Source organism: Ctenopharyngodon idella, chromosome 6, assembly GCF_019924925.1.
Source record: "Ctenopharyngodon idella isolate HZGC_01 chromosome 6, HZGC01, whole genome shotgun sequence".
In the NCBI taxonomy this organism is placed as follows: Eukaryota; Metazoa; Chordata; class Actinopteri; order Cypriniformes; family Xenocyprididae; genus Ctenopharyngodon; species Ctenopharyngodon idella.
The window spans coordinates 27,761,535-27,774,215 of NC_067225.1; the positions used below are offsets into that span (position 1 = coordinate 27,761,535).

Below are 12,681 nucleotides of genomic sequence, written 5' to 3' on the forward strand. Positions count from 1 at the left end.
GTTGCCATAGAAACGACCTGCAGCTGCTCTTGCGCGTGTATTAGCTAATCAGCTAACCAACGTAGGTGTTTTAATTAATAAAGCGCTTTAACAACGAATAGGCTAAACGACTAAACGAACCGAGAATTTTTAACACTGTTTTTCGTTCTCCTGGGTGAATGTGGTTAAAATATGTTTTGCGATAGTCTGAGTAACCATTATGAAGGCGACTGCTACAGGTTATTAGCTGATATATAACCGTCATTGTGCTGCAGTGGTTATGAATCTTTTTTTTTTTCTCGAAGACGACAGAATAAAGCAACCTTCACATTTCAATCTTTGAATCATTTAGAAGCATGTTCAGGAACGATTATCAGGTACTGTGAGTGAGCACTGAACACGGAACTGTAATTCTGTGCTGTACGTTGTACTGTATTCTGCAGACTTTTCATTGTGTGTGTGTGTGTGTTTGGGTGGGTGTAGGGTGGTCTCACGGTTGACATCTTCAGTGCACAAGGAAAAGATCCTGTGGCAAAATGGAAACTATATGGCAGGAAACCTTCAATAACTAAAGTATGTATGTTTCAGTAATGACAGATTTTGCCATAATGAAAAAGGGAAATTGGGGTTTTTAACTGGTCATGGAAAATATATACAATATATGTTTCAATATAAATTTCAGCATCATCATGTTTTGCTGTGTTTCATAATAGTTTTACTCTAAATTTAACTTATAAGCATATAATAGCCAATTTAATGAAGGCCTCCCATTTTGCAACTTATTTCATATAGTAATAGGGGCATGTTGTCACAAAGTCAGCATGAGTTCAAAGAACTGTATCTTTTTTTTCCCTGGGCAATAATGGTCAAAATGTTCTATTGCTTTTTTACTCTCTAAGGCATGTCCCTATAAAGAAATTGGCCTTCAAAAAATAAACATAAAAAGAAAAGAAAAACCTTGGAATAATAACAAAAAAAAAAAAAACCTTAGAAAAACAGTATTCACTGGAGTAAAAAAGGGACACATTCATAGAGACACAGCTTGCATTGCAGAATCTGCCCTGTAAATAATCTCTTGAATTGGAATGATGGGTCTCCTGAATTGGATGATGGTTATTATTTTACATTCTCATCTAACTGAAACATACCACAAGTAGCAGCAAAAAGAAGACCTAAACCAATACCATACCACTAGAGAATCCAGCACAAATCGCTTGTAACTTTAACACAACAGTATTAGTCCATGCATTGCTTTAATGTTATATATACTGAGATATTGTGGGTACATACTAACAGAAATACTACCGAGGAGGATTATTTGAAATATTTGTCTGATTATTGATTTTATCTTCTCTTTTTTTAACAGGTGTTTGATAAAGAAGTGAAGGGCTTTGTATACAGTCTCGAAGGCAGCAGTCAAACACACAAGATGCAGTTACCTAAGGATAGCAAGGTGGCACGTAAGTGCTATTAAAATCTGAATAAATCAGAGTCAGTGCACTTATATTTCACATTTTACATTTATAGCTAACGAATGGCTAGCTTTAGGGCTTAGATTAATTTTAAACATTACTTTAGTATTCTATTATAGTAAGGCGTTTTTTTATGTCTACAAAGCCAGATTAATCAGAGTTAAACTGTATTCAAACATTCATAAAAAATAAAAAAAACAGACAAAAGAGTTGCAAAAACGGCAATTCTTGCTGAAAATACAAACACTTAAATAATATTGTTTGACCTTGGTTGAAAGTCTGAAACTTAAGCACCTTCTTTCACTGACACTTTTTTTTTTGGACATTTTAGCCTTGATCTGTTTCTTCACATAAGCTTCTTTGCAACATTGCTTTCTCTTTGCCACGGAAAGATCAGTTTAATAAAGCCAAGTGTTACAGTATTGTTATATAGGATTGATTATCTTGTTGAACCACCAATTATATGTGTCTCTTTGTGCGTATATCTTTCATATCTTAAAATCTCATGTTTCTTGTTCCTATAGTTGGTCTGATTCAGAAGTTTCTGATTCTACAAGTCAACATTCCTTTGGGAAAAGACTTTTCCACCGAGTTTCTGTAAGTGCAAGTGTTTCTTTTTTAAAATTCATTTAAAATTTAGTGTCATTGTTAACAGATTCATCCAACATCTATCTTCAAGCTACTGAAAACAATCTTGTTGTTGCACTGATATGATATATAATTGAAATTCAGAGAAAGCGTAGAGGGTTTATTACTATGGAGAGTGAATTAATTCACACTTTCACGCATGCAGATACCACTCCTACACACTTGTTCAAACACACGAGAAAATGATTAAAGATCTTTCCATCTGCTTCACAGAGCAAGCTATTTAGTTAACATTTCAATGCTGTCTTCTAGAGTGACTGATGAAGAGCACCTAAAGAGGAGACTCTACTTGTCGACCGTTCATAAAGAGCTCTCAGCAACCCCGTTACATGCGAGAATACCTCTAATGTCCCTCATACGCAATACTGTAAGTCCTGAACAACATTATGCACTGCTGCATTCTTCACGACTGTCTGCAAATGAGTAGTCAGATCACAGACCACAAAAATGACCTGATAAATGTTCTCGAGCTAGTATGATAAGGTACTACTGTCTGTGTGCAGTGGTGTAATCTGTGTATCGATCTGGACTCCCTCACCACTGAGATATTCAGAGGGAAGCGCTTCCTGTCTCTGGATGGCATCATCATCTCTGCCTGCTGTAAGCTTCGCCGCATCTTCACAATGAAGAATGAACCAGCAGACTGCATGGATGGAGGTTAGGGAAAAATGCATTCTGCACTTTACTTGATGTATACCATTTTGTAGCCTGCTTTTTAAAGGGGTCCTATTACGCTTTTTTACATTTTCAACATTTTTAGTGTGAAGTGTTGCTGTTTGAGCATGAAAAAGGTCTGCAAAGCACAGTCCACTCCAAAGGGAGCTATTCTTAACATAAGTAAGCACTGAAAACACCTCAGTTGTAGCCTTGAGTTTTCTTCCGGAAACGTACACGTCACAATATTCTTCATTTAAATAATTCCCGCCCAAGGTATTCGCAAAAAAGTGCTGAGGCCCAGTTTGAGTTGCGTTAGTAGTGTGTTGAAACTCAAATTTATGGTAAAGGGCATGACATTTCCAAAACACACTTGAAGTGGTTGACCAATCACAACACACAGGTTCAGCTGACCAATCAGAGCACATTACGCTTTTTGGAAGGAGGGGCTTCATAGAGACAGGAAATCAAGCATAGCGTCAGTTCTGGTAGGTCACGTCAGTCAAGCTCGCATCAGCTGACTCTCAGCTGATCCACGTCTACCTATAGAAATACGACGCCTATCCCAACATCCCTATATATTGTCAATTTAGTGTTATTAGCAGCTTTATCACATTGCTCAGGAGCTAATCAGACTCAATTATCTTTATTTATGTGTTACATTAAATTATTGTCATTAAGAACATTAATGGTATAATACATTTACGTTGGTTCTGTTATATTTATCCTAAGGGGCTTATCGCTGCACTCTTATCCATGCTAGGCTGCACGGGTGGGCGGAGAGTTGCTGCCCAAAAACAGAACCATATACCTCCGATCCAAGTCCTATGCTAATTGTCAATCATCTTTGACAATAGTGGTCCTGACAGACCTAAACAGAGTGTTACTGACAGACTGGGAAGAGAGGTGCTGCAATACTGTAAAATATGTGAAACATATTTTACATTATGAAAACCTATTCTAGTAGACCCGAAAAATAAAATCAAGACACTAAAAAGGGCATAATAGGTCCCCTTTAAAATATGTTGTGCAAGTGGCACTTTCCATGAATAGGATATACATTGGTGTCCCATTACTTTAATTAGAGCATCAAAGACACAAAATCTAATGTTAAATGTCATTTTTAGCTGTGTCCCACATTTTGATTGCAAACCTGATACCTGTTAAAAAAAAAATCCATAAAATTGTGCCTCCAGAAACTGAAATAAAATCAGTTTCTGCAGCATGGCAAAAAAAAAAAAAAAAAATCTTATTCCATTTTCTCAAAGATTGTATTATTGACTGCATTTGTCAAGCGCAGCCATTCAAATCTGTAGTTATAGTGAGGAAAAATATCATATTTGTGACAAAAAGTATGACAAACATTTTTCTTGAATTTATGAGAAATATGTTTAGCATTAAAAAAAAGGCAAACTAATCCCAAACTAGTTAGTTACTAGTGAATAATGGCTTCATGTAGGCTATAAATAAATACATTATATATATATATATATATATACATTTTTTGTTATATTAATATTTAATATTAATTATACAATCAATGTTAATAATGTTACAATATTCATTCATATTTAGTTTTCACACCAAAACAAACAAACAAAAAACAGTTAAACTGTATTCATATTCACAAAAATCACTGACAACAGAGTTGCAAAAACTGCAAACATCACAGAAAATAAAAAACCTTAAATAATATATTTTTTGACCTTGGTTGAAGGTCTGAAAGTTAAGCACCTCTTTTCACTGACCCATAAACAATTCATGGAAAGTGCCAAATGCTTAGCCTTAATTTTTGACATTTTTGCCTAGATCTGTTTCTTTACTTAAGCAGCATCTTTGCAACATTGCTTTCTCATTGCCTAAAAGCATTCTACTTTTTGCATTATACTCAAGGTTTAGAAATAAGAAATGGTCCAAAAGAAGAGATTCCCAGGAACTGCCAGTTTCCTAGTGAAGTTCAGCATGTTGTCCAGCTGGTGAATATGAAGACGCTGGGACAGATTGATTTAAAGGGAGGACCTGCGAATTCAGATACTGGTCAGTTCCACACGCAAATACTTCATCCTTCAGTGTAATTCCTTTCTTTGCTTAGTTTCTATGCATTTCTTTTTTGAGTGTTTAACTCAACTGAGTCATAAAGTTTTGTGCTTTTCTCCTGTTCTTTGCTAAACAGAAGGTCAGTCCCCTCTGCAGAACTCTCCTGCTATTTGCTGTCTGTTAGTTTGCTGACAAGAGACACCTCTTGCCAAGAGAGCTCTAATCATCTCTCTTTAGTCACATACCTGTCCAGGCTGCCAGCCCAGTGAGACCTTCATAGCTGTTCTTACGGTTTTTATTTATCCAGACATCTGTTAGCCTCACATCACAGTGCCAGACTGCTGTCATCTCACCCTTAGATTCTAGAAAAAGACTCAAATAATGCCCTAGCAAGACATTAATATAACAAAAGGTCAATCTCTCACAAGAGGTGTTGTACTGTAATGAGATCTTATAAAATGTTTCTACATATAACCATATTGCAACAAAAGACCGCAGTCTCTCGTTCTACATTAATCATTTTTTCCCTGTTTCATCACCTAGCAACAACGTATCAAAACATTGTGGGCCTTGTGTATGAAACCGTGTAGTCGTAGCTTACAGCTTTGGATCCTGAGCTGGCTGTTATGCTGAAATGACAAATGGCAGTATTTTGTGTTTTGTTGCCAGGTTGCCATGACCTTAACACTGCTTTTTCTTGCAGCATTGCACTAAATAACAATTGAAAATATGCCAATTCCAAACCAACAGATGGCAAGGGCCTCACAATTACAAGGATTATGAATATGAAAGCAAACGTATTGTCATAGAAAATGTTGTGATATTGTTAGTCTAAATACAAACAATATTACATTTATTTACAAACTATTACAAACGTCACTTTGCTTGAATAGCAGATGTTAGAATACTCAGGGGTTAATCTGGGTTGAAACAATCCACTTTTGAATAGAAATTTTGCCTGATTTATTAAAAGTTATGCAAGAACTTTACATAAACAAGAACCATAGACATGTCTTTTATTTTATTATGGTTTTATGGTTTTATGGATTTCTAGAAAACATATAAGGGGTAAAGCCTGACATATGGGGTAATAGTCAGAAAAATCTCATTTTTGGAAATGGAAAAGTTTATTGAACCTTTAGACAAAATATTATATTTACATCAGGCTTTTATGGCCCACATAATATGATAAAGTGAGAATATGGAGCACATACTCCAGGAGGACAAAAAAAAAAAAAAAAAACCCTCAATTGTATATGTAATTTAATATTAAATTTGGTGCAGTTATTGATATTTATATGGCCAAAAAGTCAAATGAAATTCTGTAAATCAATGTAAATAAGTAAAGTAAATGTAAATCAGTGAGATTTATAACAGTATAGAAGACTACTTAACATAAAATGCATATTAATATCAGTTGTCATTCTGTATCTCTCAATAATATGTCTTAGTAAGATGATATTTAATTGCTTAGATTTATGATCATAGCTGTATAGTTTTTATTTTGGGAGCAAAACATGTAATGTAATGCAATACAATGATACACTTTAGAAGCCTTAGAAATTTGCCTAGGCTATAAGGTTAAGTATATCAGCTAGGATTTGGTAAGTGTTTTGTGCATGTCTCTTTACTAGAAGAGACAGGTGGCGCCAAGGCATCCATCACAAGGGGTCCTACACCCCGGGACTCCTCCCATATTGCTTTTGGGTCAAAAGTCATCGGACCTCCTCCGCTCACCGCCAGGAAGAGCAGCACATCTGCAAACAGGAAAGAAGAAAGATCCAAGTCTGAATTGAGCCTCAACATACCATCAGGCAAATACACATTCTTTTATTTTCTTGACACATAATGTCTTGTATCTACTGAGGTGAATGAAAATTTTAATTCAAAGATTAGATTTTAGTACTGATACATGAGCTGATGTAGTCTGGGGAAAGCAATAATTTTGTACTGTATTATGTTTCCAAATATAGGCCGAGCTGAAAATGTACAGCCACGACCACCACTTGAAAGGCCTTCTGTTGAGAGAATGGGCTCAAGGAGACCACAGCGAATCCAGAATGCAAGGAGAGAAAAATCAAACACAGGTGACTTTATTAAAGTATATTATATACCACCATTCAAATGTTTGGGGTTGTTATGTTAAGCTGAATTTTCAGCATCATTACTCCAGTTTTCAGTGTCACATGATCCTTCAGATATAATTTTTAATAAGCTGATTTAATTCTCAAGAAACATTTCTTATTATTATCAATCTTGAAAACCATGATACATTTTTTCAGGATTCCTTTGATGAATAGAAAGTTCAAAACAACAGCATTTATTTGATATAGAAATTTTTGTAACATTATAAATGTATTTAATGTCACATTAATGTGTCCTTGCTGAATAAAAGTATGAATTTCTTTACAAAAATCATACTGACCCCAAACTTTTGAACAGTATTGTTATATTTAATTGGTAATATGTTATGTCATTCAGTATGTTGATATTGTATATACATTAAATACATTTTTGGGGACTTTAAAAATGTTGTTTAAAAGAGCATTTTCAGTACTGATATTTTGCATTTGGCAATCAAAATCAGCACTTGTTTTTTAGAAATGTTAATCAGACAGATGATTTTGCCCCTAGAGATTCATGCTAAGAGTTCTCTTGAAATTAATTCCTTGTTGACTTTTGAAGTCTGCTGCTACTACAAAGTCATTGGATTTTATTTTAGTCTCATATGTACTCCCTAAGATAAAGAAGGTGGCAAAATTAGCCTGAACCCAGAGGGACCTGAGCTTCAAGGAAAAATTGCATTATCCTCACTTCAAACTCTGGGCCCTGACTTAAGAGTCGAAGATAAATTAACCGATCCAATTCTACAAGGTGAGTAATTATGTTTCTCACATGTTATAGTGGGGATGCTTAATCTGAAGTAACTCATAACATAAAATGATGCCTCAATTGTGTGGTTTGTTTAGGAGAGGTGCTCTGTTTTTTAAATTATTAATTTAATTGTTTAAGTGATCAGTTATTCTCTATATCAGTAAGCGCTGTTTCTGAACTCCCTGAAATGCCTCGATTGTAGTCTTAAGTTTTCTTGCGGAAATGTACACATCACAATATTCCTCATTTAAATAATTCCCACTCAAGGCACACTCAATAAAAGGGGGGTGAGGCCTGGTTGAGTTAGTTAGTAGTGTGTTGAAACTCACAATTATCGTAAGGGGCGTGACATTTCCGGAACACGCTCAAAGTTGTTGACCAATCACAACACAATGGTCCAGCCAACCAGTCAGAGAACACTCCTTCTTTTTCGGAAGGAGGTGCTTCATAGAGACAGGAAAATAAACAAGGGTGCGTTTCCCAAAGCGAACTATGGTTGCAAGTTCCGTCGTTACCAATAGAGTTAAATGGGACTTACGACCGTAGTTGGCTAACGATGCTTTCGGGAAACGCACCCCAGAGTGTTACTGACAGACTGGGAAGAGAGGTGCTGCAACAATGTAAAATATGAGAAAAATAATGTGTTTTTTGAAAATTTATAATTTTCATGATCAAATCATGATCAATGATTTTCACCTGATGGGTGATAAAATGGGTGAAAGAAAATCCCATAGACTAGGAGCCTATAAATATCCACATAGCAAATAACCACCCAGAAAACCATAGCAACTAATTAGCAACACCCTAACAACCATCCAGAAAACCCTAGATACCACATTGTGATGCCCTGGCAACCACCCATAACACCCTAATATTGTGACTGTGATTTTTGCACAAGAAGGCATCATTAACATTTTCTTAAAGCTAGGGTACGCAATTTCGGAGAGGCTAGCAATAGCAAGCTAGCTTTGAAAGCGTAAGATCCCACCCTCCCTTCAGAGCACTCTCCAAAGCCACGCCATCTCTAAAACACATGAGACCACTTCTATTATTAATTGTTATCAGGATGTGAAGAGAAAGTTTCAACCAGTATAACAAAAAGTATTAATGAAAAACCCTGGCTTTAATGTACAGATAATTGTAGTTTTACAATAATACGGTTTTAATTATAGAATAGTTTGTGAACAATTTTGATCAATCTAAATGTAAATAAAACATGTATACAACTACAAAATGTTTCTGAATCTAGATTTGTACGCACATCCTAATCTCTCACAACAGAGTTCAGCTCTTTTCTTGGAGTACCAAAGTCCTATCAAACTAAACATACCAAATGAGCGATTCTGGAAGCCGTCTTGATGCCAACACTGAGGACACGAGCAGTTGTTCCATGTTAACAATCCTTAGGTCTAACTCGAACTTCCCTTTAGCAGAGGAAAGAGAGTTCATTAGTGGTAATGGGACATTAAGTACACTGTGTAGGTCAGAAAGAAGTCTCTGGGGTTCAGGCAAGCTTGCACCGTGGGCAATTAGAAAAAGTGATTACAATATAAGCCTGTTCAAAAACGTGCCAGGAATCGAAATATGCAAAACCCTTCGGAATGGCAAGAGCGAAGGCAACTCTTGAGAGGTGCTCTGTGAGCGTGCATGCTTTAATTAGATGAAATGATACTCTGTGAAGAGCTTAATAGAGCCTTTACATCACTTTATCTGACATGGCCATTATGTAGCCGTTTTCGTATTTCATCTTAATATGTAATGAGTTGTTTAGCTGACAACATCTTTATGATCCATGCATGTGAGCAAAACAAACAGAACAAAACACAGGCCACTCAAAACAACCCGTTGGAGAGGAAATGACAAATGAGATCTCAGTTGTTTCTCTTAGACAGCAATGAAAATAAATGGAGACAAAAATGGAAATGGCTGAAGTATCCAGCTTTAGCTGAAAAAAAGACCTTAGTGATAAGTCATAAGTCTCTGCTAGACCTTCAAAAGTGTCTTAATAGTGTCTCAAACTGTGCTTAGATTTGCCAAGATGCAATCAAAAGTCGGATTTCAATATAAATGCAAACATTTCCCATCAAATTCACCCAAAACCAGATTATTTGAACAACATTTTTTAAGTTAATTTTATATTTAGTTTTAATTTTACACCTCTATGTCAACAATTGTCTCATTTGTTTCTATATCTCATAAGGAGAAATAAGTTGACACTTAAAAGGGTCCTATTATGCTTTAATGCTTTACATTGTCAACCTTTTTAGTGTGTAATGTTGTTCTTTGAGAATGAAAAACGTCTGTAATGTTACAAAGCACAAAGTCCGCTCCACAGGGAATTATTCTCTATATCAGTAAGCACTGTTTCTGAACTCCCTGAAAAGCCTTTATTGTAGTCTTACGTTTTCTTGCGGAAATGTACACATCACAATTTTCCTCATTTAAATAATTTCTGCCAAAGGCATATGCAAAAAAAAAATTGGGACGAGGCCTGGTTGAGTTAGTTAGTAGTATGTTGAAACTCGCGGTTATCATAAGGGGTGTGACATTTCCAGGAACATGCTCAAAGTTGTTGACCAAACACAACACAATGGTCCAGCCAACCAATCAGAGAACACTGTGCTTTTCGGAAGGAGGGGCTTCATAGAAACAGGAACTAAACAGAGTGTTACTGACAGACTGGGAAGAGATGTAAAATATGTGAAAAAATAATAGGGCTTTTCACATTGCGCTTAAAGGGATAGTTCACCCAAAAATTTAAATTCTGTCATCATTTACTAACCCTCAGGTTTTTTTTTTTAAACCTGTATACATTTTTTTGTTCTGCTGAACACAAAGGAATATATTTTGAAGAATGTGGGAAACTGATTAATTCTGGGGCACCATTGACTTCCATAGTATATTTTCCTACTATGGAAGTCAATGGTGCCCCAAAGCGGCCTGGTTACAAACTTCCTTTAAAATATCTTTCTTTGTGTACTGCAGAGCAAAGAAATTTATACAGGTTTGGAACAACTTGAGGGCAAGTGAATGATGACATAATTTTCATTTTTGGGTGAACTACCCCTTTAACCCTGTGTTATCGCTGCTCTAAACATCCTGGGTAAAGGAACGTTTCACACTTGTAATTTAGAAAAGGGTTTAGCTCCACTTTTTCCCCGTTTTTGCGGTGTTAACCCTGCATTGCGGTGCCAAACTTGTACAGTGTGAAACGATGCCTGCGGTGTTAGAATGTTACAGCTAGACGTTTTACAGACAACCAATTGCATACTCATATTTGCCTGATTTGGACAGTCATGGAAACACTGCGCATTGTATATAAACAGTCAGTTTAGTGTTTAAGAGGAAAAATGTCAAACGCTGACAGAAAACATGACAATATGAGTGAAGAAGAGACCATTTCATTCTTACATTTATAGTCCGAAATGTCCCTTCAGTATAAACTCGATAGTTCAGTCTACAATACGAGGACACGCAATGCAATGTAAATAGGTCGCGTGCTGCGTTTATCCAATCAGTGACATTGACACCGCGAATATGCAAATAAGAACGTTAACCCAGGGTTTAGGAATGTGCAGTGTGAAACATCAGGTTGTGAATACCAAAGATTAATTGTTAACGCCAGGTAAATTATGAAAAGGTTGAAACGTGATGCAAGAAAACCCAGGATTCTGTTTACGCAAGGTTTAGAATGACCCAGGTTTAACTAATTCAAGTGTGAAAAACCCTAATATGTTTTTTGAAAAATCAAGCAATTCTTATGAGCTACAAAAGAGCAACCACTGAGCAATAAAAACATTTATTTGCTGTGATATTATGACATTGCATTATTATGACATCTAATAGTCCACACAACATTATGAGAAATGTAGTGTCATCAGTATGACCTTTGCATTTGTGGTGGATGATGATAGTCATCAGACGGGATAATTTCAAGCGTAAAACAATTTGTTCGGCTTTCCAATGCCCTTTCTTTGTCCTTGTCTCTAGGTACAAGAAAGTACAGCTCAGGTTCACAGTTCACATAACTTCACAGCGGTTTAGTCAGACTTTTTGCTGCTGTGCATTTTGCTGAAGTAGATCAAAGCTCTGTACACTCACTCGGCAAATTCATCACTTGGTCTCTGCGGTGTCTTTTGCTCCCTGCTCTCTGGGTGTCTTCTCTTTAGTATGAGGGCATGCAGACCCCACAGGCGCACATCGCCCTGTCTGAATTATGATCTTACTGTACCATTGCTCCCTATCTACTAATGATGCTGTTTTTGTGTCAGTGGGAAAGCCCCCCCCACTTCCCTATTCCTAAACACACACACATTGGCAAGTTAATGCTATTTTCTCTTTATTCTCTTAGGATCGCTGTAAATTCCTGCCATCCACATCTTTAAAATATTGTTTTAATGCATCTCCCCCATTTACGTATATTTTAAGGCATAATTAAAGCATAATGCTGCAGTTATCAAATTCAGCACAAATGAAAGAGGTTGGATGTATCCTATAAATTCCTACTCGCACGCAGTTGGCAAGCGTAGTAGAATTCATCTCAATCTTCAAGGTTTCTGGTTCTGCACTTATTTGCATATGCTCATTAAAATGAACGCAGGCGAGAAACATGAGTGCCGGTATAAAAAATGAAAGGCGAAACATTATGTTTAGTAATTAGATCTCCATTATTGATCTTTATAGAGACAGTAAGTCAGTAGGAAAAAAGAGGAACAAGTAGTAATTGTTTTCTCAATGTTACTACCATCAGGCCATGTTTTCATTTGGCCTTTTTTATAGAAAGGGTGCACTTAAATAATAAACAAGCAAAATCTCTCTTCTCAAATGATTTTCTGTTTCCTCTCTACTGTTATTGCATTAGAAAGTGTAAAAAAAAAAGCCCTAGAAATTATATATACACTCCTTTTCAAAAGTTTGGGGTCAGTAAATATTTTTTATAAATATTTTTAAAAGAAGACTTGTGCTCTTGTGATGAAAAAGCTGAATTTTCAGCAGCCATTTCTCCTTCAGCAGCCAT

General features: G+C 36.1%; 1 protein-coding gene across 1 annotated transcript in view; it reads left to right on the plus strand.

The window, feature by feature from the left end:
• cfap20dc (CFAP20 domain containing) overlaps positions 1-12,681 on the plus strand; it is a 26,933-nt gene continuing 14,252 nt past the window's right edge. The window contains exons 1-10 of the mRNA XM_051898221.1: positions 1-356; positions 463-552; positions 1,346-1,439; positions 1,976-2,048; positions 2,352-2,466; positions 2,603-2,756; positions 4,647-4,790; positions 6,425-6,604; positions 6,764-6,877; positions 7,533-7,664. Of these exons, the coding sequence (XP_051754181.1) occupies positions 336-356; positions 463-552; positions 1,346-1,439; positions 1,976-2,048; positions 2,352-2,466; positions 2,603-2,756; positions 4,647-4,790; positions 6,425-6,604; positions 6,764-6,877; positions 7,533-7,664 (1,117 nt within the window). The 5' untranslated portion in view covers positions 1-335. The remainder of the gene's footprint in view (positions 357-462; positions 553-1,345; positions 1,440-1,975; positions 2,049-2,351; positions 2,467-2,602; positions 2,757-4,646; positions 4,791-6,424; positions 6,605-6,763; positions 6,878-7,532; positions 7,665-12,681) is intronic.